The sequence below is a fragment of the Martes martes genome (assembly GCF_963455335.1).
Source record: "Martes martes genome assembly, chromosome: 9".
Lineage (NCBI taxonomy): Eukaryota > Metazoa > Chordata > Mammalia > Carnivora > Mustelidae > Martes > Martes martes.
This window is the reverse complement of record NC_137896.1, coordinates 28,891,071-28,911,244: the sequence shown is the minus strand read 5'-3', so window position 1 is coordinate 28,911,244 and position 20,174 is coordinate 28,891,071. Positions and strand designations below refer to the sequence as shown.

The window sequence follows — 20,174 nt, the reverse complement described above, 5'->3', positions numbered from 1 at the left end:
CATCTTAACCCCTTTTATTTTTTAAGACTTCTTTTATTTGAGAGAGAAAGAGACAGAGATAGCAAAGACAACAAAAGTGGGGAGGAGAGGGAGAACCAGACTCCCCGCTAAGCAGGGAGCCCAACACAGGGCTCAATCCCAGGATCCTCGAAGACAGACGCTTAACTGACTGAGCCACTCAGGCACCCCCCCCAATCCTAACCCTTTTATTTTTATTTATTTATTTATTTGGTGGGGTGGGGGCAGGGAGGGTGAGAAAGAGCACAAGCAGGGGGAGTGGCAGGGAGAGCAGACTCCTTGCTGAGCTGGGAGCCCGATATGGGGTTCGACCCCAGGACCCAAGGATCATGACCTGAGCTGAAGACAGACACTTAACCCACTGAGCCACGCAGGCACCCTCTGCCCTTTCTTCCATCCTAACCCTTTTTAAGTGTACACTTCAGAGGTATTAAGTACCATGTTGTTATGCAACCATTACCACAATCCATCTCTAGAACTCTTCTCCTCTCGCAGAACTGAAACCCTACACCCTACACCCATACTGCCCCTCTCTCCCAACCCCTGACAACCACCATTATACTTTGTCACTAGGCATTTGAGTACTCTAGATAACTCAGAAAAGTGGAATCATACAGTATTTGCTTTTTTGTGACTGGCTTACTTCACTTAGCATCATGTCCTCAAGGTTCACCCATGTTGTAGCACACGTCAGAATTTCCTCCCTTTTTAAGACTGACTAATACTCCTTTGCGTGTATAGGCCACATTTTGCATACCCATTCATCTACTGATGGACATTAGGGTTGCTCCCATCTTTCAGCTATTGTGAATAATGCTGCTATGAACATGGGTGTGCAAATGTAGCTTTGAGACCTTGCTTTCCATTCCTGCAGGTATATATCCAGAAGAGAAACTGCCAGATTATATGGCAATTCTATTTTTTTTTTTTTAAGGGAGACCAATACTGTTTTCCACAGCAGCCACATCATTTCACATTCCCACTAACGGTGCTCAAGGGTTCCGATTTCTTCACACTGTGGCAATCCCACAGTATAGGTATAAAATCCACGTTAGGTCTTCTCCTTTTATCCTCCATATTCTTATCATTTGTCACAGTTTCCATCTTCTTGTCTCTCTGTTCTGCATTCTGTGTAATTTCTTCAGATTCATCTTCCAGTTCAAAAATTGTCTTCACTTGTGTCTGACATGCTGTTTAACGTGTAAACTGAGTTATTTAAAAAATCTCAACCCCTATATATTCCATATTTTTTTTAAAGTTTATTTATTTTTTTAAGTGATCTTTACACCCCATATGGGGCTGGAACTCACAACCCCAAGATCAAGAGTCACATGCTCTACCAACTGAGCCAGCCAGGTGTCTTCGTATGTTCCATTTCTAATAGTTCCATTTGGTTCTTTTTTAGATCCGGTCCTTTTTGATTTATGGTCTCCTCATCTTCACAACTCCCCCTTTCCCATCTTTAAACATTTCAGACAGAGCTATATTATGTGCTTGAGATGCCGCTCTGACATGGGAAGTTCTGTATAAACCACTGTCCATGGCGTCTGCTAACTCTTATTCCCAGTGAGTTGTCTCTCTTGTCCTTGGTGAGCTCTGATGGCTTGATCTTGATCTGTGGGGATCCTACATGGCTGGATTGGGGATGCTTTCCCACAGAGAGGATCTGCTCCTACGTCAGCAGGGAGTCATGGTGTGTTACCAATCTGGAACCACTTCAGACCACACATCGTTCTGGCTTGGTTTCACGATTTGTTCTTTTTGGGGGGAGGGACAGGAGAGTATTCCCTGGGAATTTCACCTACTTCCTCTGAGCTCAGTAATGCTTTAATAAATGTTTTAAAATTCAGGATCTATAGCTGTTTCCCGAGTATCTGAAATATTTCATTATTTTGCCAAAAGAGAAACTTTTCTCACTTTCTTCCTCATTTCCTTCTGGAGGAGTCAGAAATATTTATATTCCATGGAATGCATAGTGACTCATAATTTTTGCCCCTTTAAGAAAATTCCCTAAACTCCTTATAAAAAGCAATGTTGCAATTTAGCTCTTTTCCAATATAAATTTTAAAGTATTATGCCACAGAATACTTAATAAGAATTTGAGACAAACCATTTATATTTTCAAATTCTTTGACCACGAGAATGCTTAACAACATGAATGAAAGACTGAAAAATGAAAGCAAAAGAGTATCTGACAACATCAGCGTGCTGTCTGATGGCTAAAGAGAGAAAGAGAGGGGAACACATAATTACGAGGCAATAGAATAAGGCTCTTGTTCTCTGCAAGTTTTCAGGACTTTTGAATCACGTTCTCACCTTTATACTCCCCCCAATAAGATCAGGAGGCTCTTCATCTGTTTCCAAGGCAACGTTTACGGAGGCAAAGGGGCGACTGGCCATCTGCTGCATCTCTCGAAGAAGTTGCTACGGAGTAATATTGTGGCAAGTGTTAACGGACCAAGTGCTGAGGGGAATTTAACAAGGGATGCGACATATTAAAAGTACCTCATCCTCCCTGCTTCAAACAAATCAAGTCCAAAACGGTATTTTTGAGACAGCTGGAGAAAACTGGACACAGACCAGGAATCATCAGGACTTATTAAATTTTGTTGGATGTGATGACAGCACTATCGTCGTATATTAAAGAAAAGAAAATTCCTTACTGGTTAGAGATGCAGGATAAGTACTGATGGAGAGAGTGCTGTGGTGCCTGCTTGTTAAGTACATGAAATAAATGACGTAGCCCTGTCTCCTCGTGTTTTTATTACTAAAGCGAGGCTTGCTTCCTTCCTACTGAAACTTGTACTGAGACCGCAGATAGGAATGGAAAGAGTTCTCTGTTCCCAGGGGTGGTATAAGTTGAAAACAAAAACATGTGAAGTCTGGCACAGTTAGAGGCACAAGCAGGGTCTCTAGATTTAGGGAGGCTTGGATGTGAATCTTTGATCCAATGCTTTCCAGCTGTATCACCTTAAAAAAGGTGATTAAAGTCTCTGGGCTTCAGTTACCTCTTCTCTGAAATGGGTTTTTCGTGTCCTAAGAGTGTTAGCAGGTTCAAAGGAAACACTTCAAAATCCAGCCCAGCGCCTTGCACATGGTGGGATCAATATATAGCAATCATGTATCATTGAGGATATCAGCAATCTGGGCACGTCACTGAAGCCTGGAGGTCGGTCATGCCATGCAAGACAACCAGGCCTGACTTCAAACCTCCCACTTGGAACTATGGTAGGAGCCAGAATCTTAGTCTGGATAGATCAGGGCTCTGTTTTAGAAGGATATTTTTATCTTAAACATTTTCTTAAAACACTAACATTCTACATCTTGTCAAGCTGTTGGTCCACTTACTCAAAAAATACACGCAGCAGCCCTACTTTGGGTTCTGTGCTATTACCAGAGCTGGAGTCACAGCAGGACAGAGCGCCCACGCTCCTCCGGTTTGGAAGTTCCTTTGGGAAGAGTGCAGGAGGTAATGTGTGTAGGCGTCTAGCAAGCACTTCAAGAGTGTCAACTGCTATGACTTCTGTAATAAATCCCAGTAAGTCATTTCTTCTACAAATATGAGAGGGATAAGCCATGACTGAAGCTGTGGAAATGCCGAAATATATTCTGAACAGCCGGGCTCACAGTTACAGAGAAATTTTAAATGACAAGGGTAAAAGCTTAGTTAATTTGTTGATAAACACTGTTGTCATAAGCATACTTTTTTAGGGGTGGGGGAATTCTTAAAGAAGTTTAATCTGGGACTTTTAAACAAATTTATATGATTTAAAAAATAATATGCTGGGGGAGCCTGGGTGGTTCAGTAGGTTAAGGCCTCTGCCTTCGGCCCTGCATCGGGCTCTCTGCTCAGCGGGGAGCCTGCTTCCGTTCCTCTCTCTGCCTGCCTCTCTGCCTACTTGTGATCTCTGTCTGTCAAATAAATAAACAAAATCTTTAAAAAAAAATAATATGCTGAAGAAACTATTATTCTTATGGAATCTAAATAAAGCCTATCCTAACCCTGCAAGGTAGGAATCTTCTAATTCTTCCTTCCCCCTTGATAAAGCATGTTCTCTGGTGTGACTGAAGAAAAGAAAATCTCTTCTTCATCAGACATTCACCATTCCTACAGAATGAAGAAATATCTTTTTAAAATTTTATTTAGAGTCATAAGCATACTTTTTAAAATCCTTTTTCTACAAGGTGTTCATCCTCTCCATATTTTCTTTCAAGTATGTTGCAAACATTTTCTAGTGGGCTGTCTTCATTGATTTATTCTTGATATACTTTATTACTTTTTATGCAGGCAAATCGCTACTCTACTGCGCTTCTATCACCTTATCTGAAAATAGTAACTTTGCCCCCTTTCCAATAGTAATAAAATTTATTTCTCTTTCTCAGAGTGCACAGCCTAGAATGTCCAGAACAGAATTATGTGACAATGGGGACTACAGGACTAGGCATGTTGCCTGTGAGGACTGAAGTCCCAAGTTTAAAGCCCAGTTTGGTCTCATGGTAACTGTGCAATGAGGCACAGAGTAATTTATTTTTCTGCCTCCCCGAGCCTCAGTTTCCTCATCTGTGAAACTGGGTCAGTAAGTATTTCACAGGCTTGTTATGAAGAGTAAATCAGTTAATCTATATAAAACCTCTTAGAACAGTGCCTGGAATTTAGAAATGCTCAAATGCCAGCTCTTCTTATGACAAACTTGTCTAGATTTTGTTGGTACAACATCTAGCATTCTTATATCATGAGTGATGTTGGTTATCTGGATATTCTTTATAGTGTTAAAAGGAGATATTATTGGGGCGCCTGGGTGGCTCAGTGGGTTAAAGCCGCTGCCTTCAGCTCAGGTCATGATCCCAGCGCCCTAGGATCAAGCCCCGCATCCGGCTCTCTGCTCAGCAGGGAGCCTGCTTCCTGCTTCCTCCCTTCTCTCTCTGCCTGCCTCTCTGCCTACTTGTGATCTGTCTGTCAAATAAATAAATAAAATCTTTAAAAAAAGAAAAAAAAAGGAAAAAAAAGGAGATATTATTTTTGAGTTTACTAAGAATTTAGTTTTTAAAGCAGGAACCAGTGTTGAATTTCAGTAAATGACTAAGTGATTACTTGGCCACTACTAAAAATTTAGGTACTATTTTTACCCAATGATATAAAGTATTCTGACAGGGTTTCTGGGAGCAAATGATCCTTTTATTACACTGGTAAATTAGACTGCTCCACATACAGTCACTGTGTGACTGGCCTTTGTTTTGATTTCGAAGTTTCTATGCATACAATGAATGAGGATTCTTTAAGTTTTCCATCTTTTCCCTTTATCTGGAACAGTTTAGGTATTTTGGAAATAATTCTAAACACTCAAGGAGAAATAGACCATTATTATTATTTCCATAAGCTCATCTCAAATGGAAACTCCTACAGTAATGCCCTTCATGGAGAGAGTCATATTTTGACACCTTTTCAATTCCTTCTCTGGCTACTGGTTTATTGAGGATTCCCACTTCTTTCTTACTCTATTTGGATAACATGTGTTTTTGTTTTTTGTTTTTTTTTAGAACACTGTACAATTAAAAAAAAAACAAGGTACAATTCATTGGGTTTTAAAATGTCTTAGTAATGGGGCTATTAAAAAAAATTCCTCTGAATATGTTACCCACTGAATTTTAAGAATGATAATAAAAAGGATGCAACATTACCTCTATGCTAACATCACCTTTATGTGGGTCAGAAAAGGGGTCACGGCCCCCAGGAGGAGGCCCTCATTACAGACATTAATGTTCTGGTAACAGTGCTGCGGGCCTCTGAGTTTTGATTTGGGATATTTCCGTTCTCTTCTAAATCTTGTCTGTAGATCGATTTTTATATAGAAAAGGGCGTGAATAGATACAGAAGACCGAGGAGTGCGGTCAGCCTAGACCTCAGTGCCCTTCCATTATCGAGAATGCAACAGTAGACAGGACTGCTAGAAGGCAGAGTCGTAACATTGGTGAAAGCTGTGATAAACGAAGAGTTTATGCTGTCACTTTTAACCAAGTTTATTTCTTTGACTGGTCACAATAGTAAATATTTGTGAGACTTAGTCTTTTTTTAAATTAACATATAATGTATTATTAGTTTCAGGGGTACAGCTCTGTGATTCATCAATCTTATACAACACACAGCACTCACCACAACACATACTGTCCTCAATGTCCATCATCCAGTCACCCCATCCTTCCATCCCTCCCCCCTCCAGCAACCCTTAGTTTGTTTCCTGAGATTAAGAGTTTCTTATGGTTTGTGTCCCTCTCTGGTTTCATCTTACTGCATTTCGATATTACTTTTGGAACAGAGTTGGGGATATATATCAAGACTCATTAAAAAAATGAAATTCAAGCAAAAACTTAACTAGACACTGATTTATCTTTGAGTGATGAGACATTTCTGAGATGCTTAGCTGGTTGATTTTACCCTCCTTCTCATGAAAAGCCCTGCTACTGAGCCCTCAGATCTCCTGCCTGAGTCAAGGACAGAGTGCTGGTAGAATGAGTAGAATCAGCAGCTGTAAGTCAATACTAAAGACTAAAAATACTAAAGATTCCTTTTAGCAAGTTAAAGGCATGTGGTGCAGAACTAATTTTACCTTATATACACTAATCAAAATCTACAGACCACATTCTGCAGACAGGGCAGCTGAGTCCCCCTGTGATATGTCTATCAATTATCACTAAATCGCTAAAACTGACTTGCTTAGAGAAACAGAAAGGAAGAAGCTCTCACGGGCATTCATGAACCTTCATCCCCTGAGGCTTACCTCTCTCCGCCTGGAGGCCCAGCAACTTTGTTTGATCTTCCAAACCACAGCAGCCACCAGGAGCAAAGAGAGGAAACAACTGTGAGAAAGGAAAGTACTGAGTTATTATCCCAGCCCCCAGAATCAGCACTGTCACCCACCCACGCCTCAGGCCAGGCAGGGAGGGTCCCCCCAAAGCCCAACTCCGAGCACTTTTTTCACGACTCATCACAACCATGTCCCAGCTCACAGGAAGCAAGTGGGAGAAGGCTGTGAAGAGCTGAGCTTCCTGACTACACGTACTGTCCCCAAAGGCACTGGGTAAGAGCTCCAACCCCCACCGGGCCTTTTATCAGAATGGCCCCTCAAGGCTTATCCCAAAGAAGAAAAATAAAACCTAGGATAATAATAATGAATGACATGCATGCTATTTAATTGACTTAGCAAACCTTTACTGATAAAAGTCTAAAAAAATGAGAAAAGATAGTTATTAATGTAACAACCAGCTTTTCATATGGAAGAGGTAAACACAAGGAGACATACATATATATAATAATATATATTCAATCATAGTTTTATAAAATAAACTCATATAATTTTTATAAAATAAAATGATCAACCTCAAGCCAAATAACTTTCTTAAAAGTATTAGCAGGGAATAACTCCCACTGGTTTTGTAACTATAAATGCTTTAATGTTCTCTCATCTGTAAACCAGGTGTGGATGGTTTGAAAAGCGACTTCAACAGCAGACAGAATGACGGACTTCTGTGACCCGCAGACACAAGGCATTTGCGGCATGGGTCTGCTTCCAGAACGGCAGCCCCAGTGCACCCAGCTGCTGGCTGGAGGTAGGCCCTCAAGCTGGCTGCAGGGGGCACGTGAGGTGTGAGGATGACTGAACTCCCACCCTCTCAAGGCTCCCACAGCCCCCCGCTGCCCCGACATGAACTGAACGAGGAAAAGACATCTCCAGTGAATTCCCTGACGAAAGAGAAGGGGCTTGCCAGGGCCATCACTCGGGGGAAAGCCTTCAGTTCCTGTCTTAATGGGCCTCTTGGCTGTCCTGACTCTCCTGGTCCTTGTGCCTCCCTGATGGTCTCAATTTTCCTTTTAATCAATACTTTATTGAGGCAGGTCCGGTTCTAGGCCCATAAAATACACTGACGAACTGGACAAAAGACCGCTATTTTCATGGAGTTGACATTCCATCAGGTGGAGATAGAAAATAAACAAAATAAACAAGCAATTTATAGAGCAAGTCAGAAGGGTAGTAAATGCCATGGAAATAAAAAGATGGTAAGGAAAAGGGGGTCAGGGAGCGCCACTATCACTCTAAAGCAGAACGGTCAGAGTGGGTGAGTCTTACTTCTTGAGAAGGTGACATCTGAGCAAGACTTGGAGGGGGTGAGGGAGGTGGCTCAGGGGAGGTCTACAGACACACACCCAGGGAATGGGCGCGGCTGTGCACAGCCAGAGGCAAGGAGGAACCTCCGGAGGCTGGCATGGCTGGTGTGGGGGGAGATGGGTCACAGGGAAAGGCAGAGAGGTAAGCAGCAGCAGACCTTGGAAGGCCTGCAGGCACTCTAAGGGTACTGGATTTTACTAAGATGAGGAGCTAACTTAGTATTGAAGCAGAGAAGTAACACAATTTAACCAGTGTTGAGGAGACCTTTAGGGTAGCAATGGCAGGAACAGGGAGACCAGTAGTCTAGGAGAGACGATGTGGCTCAAGCACTTTGGAATCTGGACATAATGTGAAGGCTGAGACCACAGAATTTCCTGATGTGTTGGAGGGAGGGGATGGAACAGAGAAGTTCTGGCCTGAGGAACCTGCCATCAACCTAGACAGGGAAGGCTCTGGGTGGAGCGGGTGCAAGACAGCAGACAGTATGAAACATGTGGAATTCTGAGATCTCCACCTAAGCGCCAAAGGAAGATGTCATGGACACATGAGCCTGGAGGCGGGGTGCCAGGTCGGGCTTGGAGGTGGCGTTTGGGAGTCATAAGCATACACAGTTAACCCTTGAACAATGGGAGGGTTAGGGGTGCTGACCCTCCGCACAGTAGAAAATCATGTATAACTTCTGACTCCCCCAAAACTTAACTACTAGTAGTCTACTGTTGACAGGAAGCCTTACTGATAATATAAACAGCTGATCAACTCATATTTTATATGTTATATGTATTATAGGCTGTATTCTTTTTTTTTTTTTTAAGATTTTATTTGTTTATTTGACAGACAGAGATCACAAGTAGGCAGAGAGGCAGGCAGAGAGAGAGAGGAAGGGAAGCAGGCTCCCTGCTGAGCAGAGAGCCCGATGCGGGGCTCGATCCCAGGACCCTGGGATCATGACCTGAGCCTAAGGCAGAGGCTTGAACCCACTGAGCCACCCAGGTGCCCCTATAGGCTGTATTCTTACAATAAAGCAAAGGTAGAGAAAAGCAAATATTAGTAAGAATAGTAAGAAAGTCATAAAGCAGTGCGTGGGTGGCACACTCAGTTAACCATCTGACTCCTGGTTTCAGCTCAGGTCACCATCTCAGCGCCAAGTCTGCTTGAAATTCTCTCTCTCTCTCTGCCCCTCCTGCTTGTGCTCTCACACAAATAAACAAATCAATCTTAAGAAAAGGGGAAATCATAAGGAAAAGAAATTACATTTACTCTACTGTATTTATTGAAGAAAATCCACGTATAAGCGGACCTGCAGAAAAAAACCTGTGATGTTCGAGGGGCAGTGGTGTATTTGAAGTAATAAATCTGGATGCAGTCACCCAGGGAGTGAATACAAATACAGAAGAATGTCCTGGGGGGCACGACTCACCTAGGAGAAGTTGGGGAGAACAGGAAGAAGCAGTAAAGGAGTCTGAGATGAGTAATCTGTCTTTCTTGGCTTCCTGCTTTTTGTTATTTTTATTCTGATAGGAACACAAGGAGGCAGCAAATCCACATGGGAGGGCAAGGAGGGAATGAGAACAGCTTCCAAGTTGATCAAGATGCCACCAATACAGCTGAACACAGGACTGTCCTCGGAGGCAAGCACCTTGGTGCCACTCAGAGGCCTCTCCTGGGACTACCCTCAGCCAGAGGTGTAAGACAGTACGGCTCAGGTCTGTGTCCTCTTCCCCTCCACCACCTCCTGGCCTAGGGGCTTCCATCTTTAACACAGACTTGCTAAAAACAGCAACAACCCAGTTACTTCTACTGGTTCCAGCTTCTTTTTTTAAGATTTTATTTATTTATTTGACAGAGAGATCACAAGTACACAGAGAGGCAGGCAGAGGGTGGGGGTGGGAAACAGGCTCCCTGCTGACCAGAGAGCCCAATGCGGGGCTCGATCCCAGGACCCTGAAATCATGACCTGAGCCGAAGGCAGAGGCTTAAACCCTCTGAGCCCTCCAGCTTTTCTAAGAAGCGACACAAACAGCATACTAACACACAGTGATTGTTTCTCAGAGCTGATATGTGTATGAGATTTCTCCTAGGGTAATACAACAACAAAGAACATTCTAGTTATTTCAAAAAAGGTGGCACTCACTGATTTACCTCCCTTCTTTCCTTCCTACCACTAGTTTGGGTACAGGTAGTGCTGTAACTCAGTGTTCACCCTACTGCAGTCCCTCTTGTCAACTGTTCTCTAGATTTTCCCATGTAAATGAAATTTAAAGAAACATTAAACTGTGAAAAATTTTCAAACATACACACAAGTAGAGGAAATGATCTAGTGAATTCCTATGTCCATCACTTAGCCTTGGCAATTATTAACATTTTGCCAGTGTCATTCAGAGATCATCAAAGACATGTATTTCTCTTTCAAAACTAGGACACTAGCCCCAGGCTAAGGGTCTCTCACTTCCTGTCAGCTCTGTACCCAAGGAGAAAACAAGAAACATTTCACCTTTTTGTCCTAAACCTGTTCTTGCTTTCAAAGGCTTATACTTCCCTGAGACTATTCTCAAAAATCCATGCCTTGATTCTAAGTTTCTCTTTCTTGCAAACTCACAATTTGTGTGAGAGCTCAGTGTTTGGGATCTCTGTTTCTCACCAGCTTAACTCATTGTGCAGTTAGAATGATTTTTTTTTTTTTTAAGATTTTATTTACTTATTTGACAGACAGAGATCACAAGTAGGCAGAGAGTCAGGCAGAGAGAGAGAGAAGAGGAAGCAGGCTCCCTGCTGAGCAGAGAGCCTGATGCAGGGCTCGATCCCAAGACCTTGCGATCATGACCTGAGCTGAAGGGGAGGCTTTAACCCACTTAGCCACCCAGGCACCCCTAGAATGATATTTTTGAGAGCATCCTGAACATTCTCTCCAGAGGGCAAGACTATTAACTAATGGTTATCATTTCCTGCTCTCACAAATCTGGCTTTTCTAAAACTATGTATGCATTTTCTTGGCCTGGCCTTGACCTCTAAGCCAGCTTCAACACAGAGACACACTGCTTCTTACTGAGCTGCTGTGACTTGCACTTCACCATTTTGGTCAGCATTAGATCCAGAGTGGCAGGAACCCATACTCACGTCTTATCTTCTGGAATGTGAAATGGACTTGTCAGAATGTCTGCTGTCAGTGTGGCAAGGGTCTAGCACAAGTTCAGGTAATTAAGTTTTACAAGAACATTGTATCTTGCCTCTAACTGAAATTCCCATTACATGCCCTCTTTTGGGCCAAGTGATGTGACATCACCTATTTCTCCTTTTTTATCCTCACTCAGACATTGGCCTCTAAGGCATCTGTGACCCCAGCCACAAAGACGTCCACAGAGTGTTGGTCCTTCTTACTACTACCAGTTGTCCTAACCACTCTGGCACCATGCTCCCAGATACAAAAGCTCTTTCACATACATGACTTCATCTGATTCTCACCGAAAGCAAGTGATTGGGTCTTATTACCTCCCTCTTCATTCACAAGGCTCCTACTGGAATCTTGAGTAGCATCTCATTAAGATACAAAGAGGGCTTAATGGATTTGTCAGAGTCTAGAGTTTACTTCACTGTGCCTGAGTCTTGAAGTACTCTTTCTAACGCCCCTCACAATGATTTTCTCACTTGAATCCCTGAGCGCCCTGCCCCCCCAATTCTCTTTTCTGTGTTATCTGAGCTGTTCTTCAGAGTGCTGCTTAGGATTGTCTGGATATCTTTCTTCTCCCCTTATTGTCACTTAGATCCTTTGGGACCTGGTTAACTTGCTTGGGGAAAATATTTCATTCCTCGTGTTCATAAAAAGGGCACTTTTCTCAGTTAAAAGATCATCATCGTTCTGAGTTCTTAAAATCTGGGGGTGGGGAGCATTGGATTTTTTTTTTTATTTTTTTATTTTCAGCGTAACAGTATTCATTGTTTTTTCACCACACCCAGTGGAGCACTGGATTCTTGTCTGAAGGTTTCACCTTCAAAAGAAGAAATGACAAGAGCACCATTTGTCCTTGTTTGCTACACAAGATTCCACGGTCCCAGCCAATTCTGATGGTATCACTCAGTCTTCCACCAGTCAGCAGAAGGGATGACTCCTTACTGGGCTGGTACCTGGCAGCAGGGTCACCTCAATCTGTACGCATATTCCAAGAATATACGTAAGACCTGTTCATGAGCTACCGAATTAGCACGTGGCCTCTATACGCCCTTGAGAGTGCGCCATCAACGGGCTCCACCACCTTCTTTCCCTCAGAGAGTCTGGTGCCTCCGGTTCCTTGAGACTCAGCACTTCTCCTAAAGATCTAGTTTACATACATGTATTTGCACATGACTGTGTGCTAGGGGCTGGAGGTGTGTGTGTATGTGTGTGTGTGTGTGCCTGAAAGAGACAGTGCGCCTGTTCTCTTAAGCTTAGAGTCTAACTGTGAGCACAGATATAAAGCAAGGAAAAAACTGTGGGAAGTACCATGATGAAAACTAATACGTTTCTCTGGGAGACAATAAGGGAAGACCATTTAGTTTGGGGTTCTGGGATGTGGTCTGGGAGGAAGTAACACTGGGCCAGGACCTGAAGGATGAGTGTGGTATAATTAAAAAAAAATATGTTTGCTCTTTTTCCCGAGTTCCTGGTATAGAGCTCCTAATTCTTTTTTTTTTTTCAAGATTTTACTTGTTTATTTGACAGAGAGAGAGATCACAAGCAGGCAGAGCAGCAGGTGGGGGCAGGGGGCGGGGGAGCAGGCTCCCTGAGATCATGCCTGAGCTGAAGGCAGACGCTTTAACCCCCTGAGCCACCCAGGCACCCCAGCCCCAATTTTTTTTTTTTTTAAAAGATTCTAATTCTTTATTTGACAGGAAGCTAGAGATAGCACAAGTAGGCAAGAGCGGCAGGCAGAGGTAGAGGGAGAAGCAGGCTCTCTGCTGTGTAGGGAGCAGGATGCAGGGTTCGATCCCAGGACCCTGGGATCATGACCTGAGCTGAAGGCAGACTGAGCACCCCAGGTGCCCCTAGCTCCTGATATTCTAAAAATCTTGTCAGTGATAGGAGTGTTCCCCTCCCCAGGTTTTTACACAAATGTTCACAATAGCTCTATTTATCATAGCGAAAAACTGGGAACAATCCAAATGTCCATCGCCATCAAGAAGTGAAGAAATAAAAAATAAATAAATAAATAAATAATTTGGAAAAAAAAAGAAAGTGAAGAAATAAACTGCAGCTGATCTTTACATAGAGTTATCACTCAGCATTCAAAAGGAATGAGTTACTTTAAAATTTGATTGAAAAATTTGTATCCTTAGTTTTTTATACAAAGTAACTTTATATAAAGAAAGGAATAATCAAAATGACAGTGTCTCTGAGTCTGAATGATCTGTTTTTTTTAAATTTTTATTTTATTTTATTTTTTTAAAAGATTTTATTTATTTATTTGACAGACACAGATCACAAGTAGGCAGAGAGGCAGGCAGAGAGAGAGGAGGAAGCAGGCTCCCTGCTGAGCAGAGAGCCCGATGCAGGGCTCGATCCTAGGACGCTGGGATCATGACCTGAGCTGAAAGCAGAGGCTTTAACCCACTGAGCCACCCAGGCGCCCCATGTTTTTGGTTTTTTTTTTAAATAAGAGATTTATTGAGATGCAATTCAGGAGTGTCCTTTGTGTGCTAAGGAATGACTTGTGGGAGGGAGGGACCCAAATAGCTTCAGGATGGAGGCTGGGCACTAGAAAAACCAATCACATGCTTGGAGAGTTAGAACATTCAGCACCCTGCCCCATTTCCACAACCTAAGGGGAGGGGAGAGGGCTGGAGATGGAGTTCGTTAGTCACCTATGTAACGAAACCTTGAAAGAAATAAGGAACCAAGAGGTCCGAGGGAGCATCTGGGTTGGTGAACACATCCATGTGCTGGGAGCGTGGCACGCCTGGACAGGGCGTTGAAGCTCTCTGTGTTTTCCACCCACCCCCACACCCTGCTTTCTGTGTCCTTTCCATTTGGCTGTTCGTGAGTTATATTCTTTATAATAAAATTGTAATTTTAAGTACTGTGCTTGGGACGCCTGGGTGGCTCAGTTGGTTGAGCCGCTGCCTTCGGCTCAGGTCATGATCCCAGGGTCCTGGGATCGAGTCCCGCATCGGGTTCCTTGCTCCGCGGGGAGCCTGCTTCTCTCGCTGCCTCTGCCTGCCTCTCTGCCTGCTTGTGTGTACTCTCTCTCTCTCTCTCTCTGGCAAATAAATAAAATCTTAAAAAAAAAAAAATTAAGGGGGCGCCTGGGTGGCTCAGTGGTTAAAGCCGCTGCCTTCGGCTCGGGTCATGATCCCAGCGTCCTGGGATCGAGCCCCGCGTCGGGCTCTCTGCTCGGCAGGGAGCCTGCTTCCTCCCTTCTCTCTCTGCCTGCCTCTCTGCCTGCTTGTGATCTGTCTGTCAAATAAATAAATAAAATTAAAAAAAAAAATTAAGTACTGTGCTTTTCTGAGTTCTATAAGTCATTCTGGCAAACTCTCAAATCTGAGGAGGGTCATGGGAACCCTCAAATTTGTAGTTGGCCAGGCAGAAGCATGGCTAGCCTGAGGACCCACTGGTGGTTGACATCTTTAGTGGGGGCAGCCACATCAGACAGAGCCCTTACCCTGCGGGATCTGTGCCAACTCCAGTCAGCGTCAGAACTAAACGGAACTGCAAGACAACCAGTTGGTGTCAGAGAACTGGATGTTGTTTGGAAAAACCAAGCAATGAGTAGAAGTATACAGATGAAGAAGGGTAGGGAGCCAAAGAAGGGAAGCATTTTCCAGAAAAAAAAAAGGGTAAGCGTGTACAAATGGGGAAGAACCTGGTGCTTTTGAGAAGATGGACCGTGTGGTGGGAACGCAGAGGTGTAGCGTAAGATGAATACGGAGGAGCAAGCAAAGGTCAGTGCACTTTGGTTTTTATTTTAGATACAATGAAAAGCCACTAAAGCCTCTAAAGGAGTAGATGCAGATGAATTCATTTTCAAGGTCTCTCCTGGACTTTTTGTGAATTGCAGAGGGGCTCTGACCGCTGCACGGGAGAGAAGTGACTTGGAGGTGGCAGGGTGACACTGCAGTGAGTAATGTGGGGAAACCTGGTGGGGAAGGACTAAGGAAGAGTTTGCTTCTCTGCGTGTTGTGCTGCAGATGGGACAGCACACTTCAACTGGGAACAAAGAACGAGAAGATGGCCAGGGCTGAGATCTGGAAGAACGTCAATAGCGAGAGGCTGACCAGGAAAGTTCAACAGAAGAGTGGTCTCGGGGCAGTTTGGGGTCAGAGAAGGCCAGAAGAGGGTCAGTGATGGGGGGTCAGTTGTGTGATACTGTTGAGAATCCAAAATATGAGGAGTAAAAAGTATCTTTTGGATTTGGCAATAGAGATGTTCTTGCTGCCCTTCACACACACAAAAATTCAGGCAGGGTGTGAGGATGGAAGTCAGATTAGAGAGGGCTGAAAAACAAAAAGATCTCACCAACACAAGGAGTTTTAGGGTCGTGAAAATACTCTGTATGATATTACGTTGCTGGATTGATGTCATTATAGATTTGTCCAAACCCACAGAACATACAACACCAAGAGTGAAACCCGAAGGTCAACTGTGGACTTTGGAGGATAATGATGTGCCAATGTAGGTTCTTCCTTTGTAGAAAGAGTACAATTCTGGGAAGCGATGTTGATAACAGGAGGCTGTGCATGTGTGAGGGCAGGGGAAATCTCTGGGTATGTATGGGAAATCTCTGTACCTTCCTCTCTATTTTGTTGTAAACCTAAAATTCCCTTAAACAAAGCTTTCTAAAAATTTAAACAAACAAAACAAAACAAAATCAAATCACACCAAACATGATCCAAGCCCACAGCCAATGGATACAAGGAGGGAAGGGAAGAGCCAGTGTGATCGAGGGCAGTCACTTTCAGAGTGGCTGCACCAGACGTCTTCTTCCCCCTTCTTTGTCCATGCTGAGCTATGGGAGACAGCAGCTAAGGCAGTGAGCCCTGAGCCTGGGACCACGGAGGCCAGACAGGAGTGTGGCTCTGTCATTCAGAAGACAAAACACTACAGCTCACCCAGTAGCACGTTCTGCCCCTACCCCACACTCACTGGAGGCTGGGACACACAGAAACAGCGTGCGCACACAGGCACACGGCACTCTTCAAACCAACACTGTGAAAGAGTGGTAACAAACAACAACAAAACCCAAGCATCCGAGGAGAGTTAGTAGTAAGAGCACAAAATAAGACTTCAAAATAAAATAAAATAAAATATTATGAATCTCACAAAGGAATTGGAGAGGAAACTACACTCATAAAATGGACACAAGTTATAAGGAAAAACACAAGAGCAGTAAAATGCAAACATTAAAATAAAAAAAAAAATCTTATCAGATGGGCTCAACAAAGGAAACAGACCCAACTTTGGATTAAATTAATGAGCTGAAAAATATTGCAGCGGAGCTCACCTAGAACACAGAACAAAAGGAAAATGAAAGAATATGTGGCTTCAGTTAAGAAATACAAAGGACAGGGGCGCCTGGGTGGTTCAGTGGGTTAAGCCTCTGCCTTCGGCTCAGGTCATGATCTCAGGGTCCTGGGATCCAGTCCCGTGTTGGGTTCCCTGCTCATCGGGGGAGTCTGTTTCTCCCTCTGTGCTCTCTCTCTCTCAAATAAATACATCTTTAAGGAAAAAAAAAAAATCACTAGAGACCCTTTAAAATATCACAAGGATCAGGTTCCAGAGGAGACCAATGAAATCGGCATCTTTGGGGCACGGGGCCTGGGCTGCTTCCGCTTCTTTTTAAGCTTCCCAGGGAGTTCTATGTTATAGCCAGGGATGCAAGATGGGACGCAACTGTTTCAAGCTCTCAAGCCCAAGTTAAACTTGTAGGAGGGGCTTCTAGCTGGCCCTGGTCATCTATGCATGTCAAATTGCAGGTTCATCTGTGTCTGAGCTGTTCCAGCTCCAGACTGCTGAATAATTGCATTAAAGGCTGATTAAGTGCTATAATAAGAACATGAGTAGGGCAGAGTTCCAAAAGGGATGGACTTTGGAGTGAATGTGTCAGGAGAAGACTTCATGGAGTAGGCAACTGGGTTGGGTTTGGAAGGAGTAAGATTATGCCAGGTCAGTGGGGTTGGGTGAATATCTTTGAGGCAAACGCAGAGGAGAACCAGGTTAAGTCCACTGCCCCTCCAGGCCCTACAGCTCACGTGGTCAACAAGGAAGGAAATGATGGCTATCTTGCAGGGGCTCATCATCTGGTGGGAGTCACAGGGCAAAGATTCACGAAATACTGAATCTGCAAGAATACGGAATGATGCTTTGGCCCTACTCTGGGAGAAGCGTGGAAGGTGGCTCATGTGTGACTCCTGACTGCACTAAGCAGAATAAAACACTGCTGGAGGGGTGGGAAGAGATCTTGGAATTTTAATTTTTTTAAATTTTTTTAATTTTAATTTTAATTTTAATTTTTTTTCTGTGGTAACATCAGAGAGGGCAATTTCCTTTTGGAATCTGAACTTCTGTGGAACGAAGAGATTTTCTTGTGAATAGGAAGTAATTTCGTCCAAGTTCCAGTGCTCGGACAGAGGTTCTGTGGTCCCCACTCAGCTCCAGTGAGCTATGCTGAGCATTCTCTGAAGAAGGGGATGTCATAGTGAGTTCCTGGTTTCAGTGGATGTAAGAGTAATCGAAGTAATTAGTATCTTGACCTAATTCACTGATGAGTTTCTGAAGGATATAGTAAAGTTATACCCAAATAGATTTCAGATGGACATAGGAACAACTAAACATGAAAAGACAACAGGTAAGATACCCATGAAGAAAAGAGGGAGGGACCGAGAGACCTGCTTGCTGGAAAATACCATAAATGGGGCCTAAGACAAACAAGGGAACACACACCTGTTAATAGTTGCAAAATGAAACAAAGTCCTAAGTTTCAGCAAGAAAAAGGCAAATATCCCAAGAGAAATATAAACAAAGGATAGGGACCAATCATTCAAAACAGGAAGTGAAAGACATTAGTAAGTATCAGTCATAACCAAAGAAATCCAAATTTAAGATACCAGTAATACCCCCCAGACTGACGAAATGAAAAATAATGACAATATCTAGTGTTGCTGAGAACTAATAAGAGAAACAGGCAGAAACAATAAAAGAAATTATATTCCTGCTGTAGGAGTATAAATTCATGCAACTGTTCTGAGAGGCCATGGCACTGTTTTTGCATTTAAATGTAAAGGCATATGTAACAAAAACTGAGAACAATCTAAGAGTCAGTCAAAAGAGGAATGGTTAAATAAAATATGGTACTCATACTATGGAAAAAGCTGTTTAAAAATGGAGTGAATCCGCACATGGGAAAAGTTAACCACAGAACACCGAGTGAAAAAACAAGTTCTAGAACAACATGTAAGGAGGGAACCCATTTTATAAACCAAAGAATCAGAAAAACCACAACTTGCACGCACAGTGTATATACACACAGAAAAAACGCTGGAAACACAAACATCAAAATATTAACAGTGGTAATATTTAAAGAGTAGGATTAGGGGAAGTTTGGGTTTTAGTTTTTACGTTGTCTGAAGTTTTACTATGAACATAAACAACTTTTGGTAATTTATAATAAGAGAATTAGCTTTATGCTGATTTTCTACTTTAAAAAGTCTGAATGAGGACTTACTATTTTGTTTTCAAATACTTAGGATTAGTTTAGCATTATTTTATCATATCTGTTTATGTCACCCCTAAAAATTTTCCCTTTATCTAGGTCATTGTTGTTCAAGAGAAATTTAATGTTAGCCACGTATGTAATTTTAGAAGTTCTAGTAGCCACATAAAAAAACAAAAACAAAAACAAAAACAGGTGAAATTAATTTTAATAAAATAAGTTTTATTTAACCCAAGATTGCTATATCATTTGAACATGTGACCAATATAAAAATTGATATATCTTATGTTCTAATATTCTACTAAGTCTTCAAAATCCAGTGTGTATTTTATACTAATAAGCCCATCTCAATGTGAACTCTAAATTTTTATCAGAAAATAACTGATCTGTATTTAAATTTCATAAAATTCACATTTGAAAAAGCAGATTCACATATCCAGGTTCTTCTAAACACACAAGTTCTCTGGTAACTGAATCAAGTAGTTTTTAAATTTATATTTAAATTAAATATATTTAAATGTTTTAAATTATATTTAAATTAGTTAAAATTAGATAAAATGAAAAATTCAGTTTCTCGGTCACACTAGCTACATATCAAGTGCTCACGAGCTACATGTGACTAGTGGCTATTAAGTCTATACTGATCTTCTAGCTTCTTGTTTATAACTGTCTACTATTTAATTCTATTTAGTTTTTTATCACTTCAAACAAATCTGAGACCTTTAAACTTTACCTGTTTCCTTGGTTATGTACATATTCCACTGGTTAATCTGATTTTGTGCCCAGTGCCACACTGATCACTGTAGCTTGACAAAGTGTTTACTGTCTGGGGGGTGGGCAGTAGACTGTCTCCCCACCCTCTCCATTTTTTCTTGGTAATTCTTTCTTGATCTTGTTATGCTGTAATTTTGAATACTTTTACTTACTAAAGTAACGGAAACATGTAAATTTCATTTTTTGTTAGTGAAGTATAGAAATGTAATAGATTTCCCCCCCCAGAAACACTGAATGCTTTAAACAGATTTTCTCTCTCTGCAAGACTGGAGGGATGCAACAGTTACTTCTTGGTGGAGATGTCATCATCATCAAGAAACTAAAGGCTACAGTTCACAGCAGGCAGAAATGGGCCCATCAGGATGTGGCTGAATCTCGACGCGAGGCCATCTGCTCCCAAGCAACACTCAGGAAGGGATTTCTTTCATGGTCGAAAGGGGAGGAGGGCACCTAATGGCTCACTATGGGAAATACAATTAATTACATGGTTTTCATCCCATCATCGGCCTTTACCAATAAGAGCTGCAAAAGATGTATGTCT

General features: G+C 42.5%; 1 protein-coding gene across 5 annotated transcripts in view; it reads right to left on the bottom strand.

The window, feature by feature from the left end:
* The window catches only part of ATRN (attractin), a 157,121-nt gene that overhangs the window by 9,926 nt on the left and 127,021 nt on the right, over window positions 1-20,174 (bottom strand). For 3 of the 5 annotated variants that reach the window (XM_080813911.1, XM_080813912.1, XM_080813915.1), the window contains exons 26-27: window positions 6,795-6,873; window positions 2,335-2,442 (exon numbers count right to left, since the gene is read on the bottom strand). In XM_080813911.1, coding sequence (XP_080670037.1) covers window positions 2,335-2,442; window positions 6,795-6,873 — 187 coding nt within the window. Of the gene's footprint in view, window positions 1-2,334; window positions 2,443-6,794; window positions 6,874-17,665; window positions 17,826-19,733; window positions 20,095-20,174 lie in introns of those variants that run through there. The other 2 variants (XM_080813914.1, XM_080813913.1) reach the window with 2 other exon arrangements.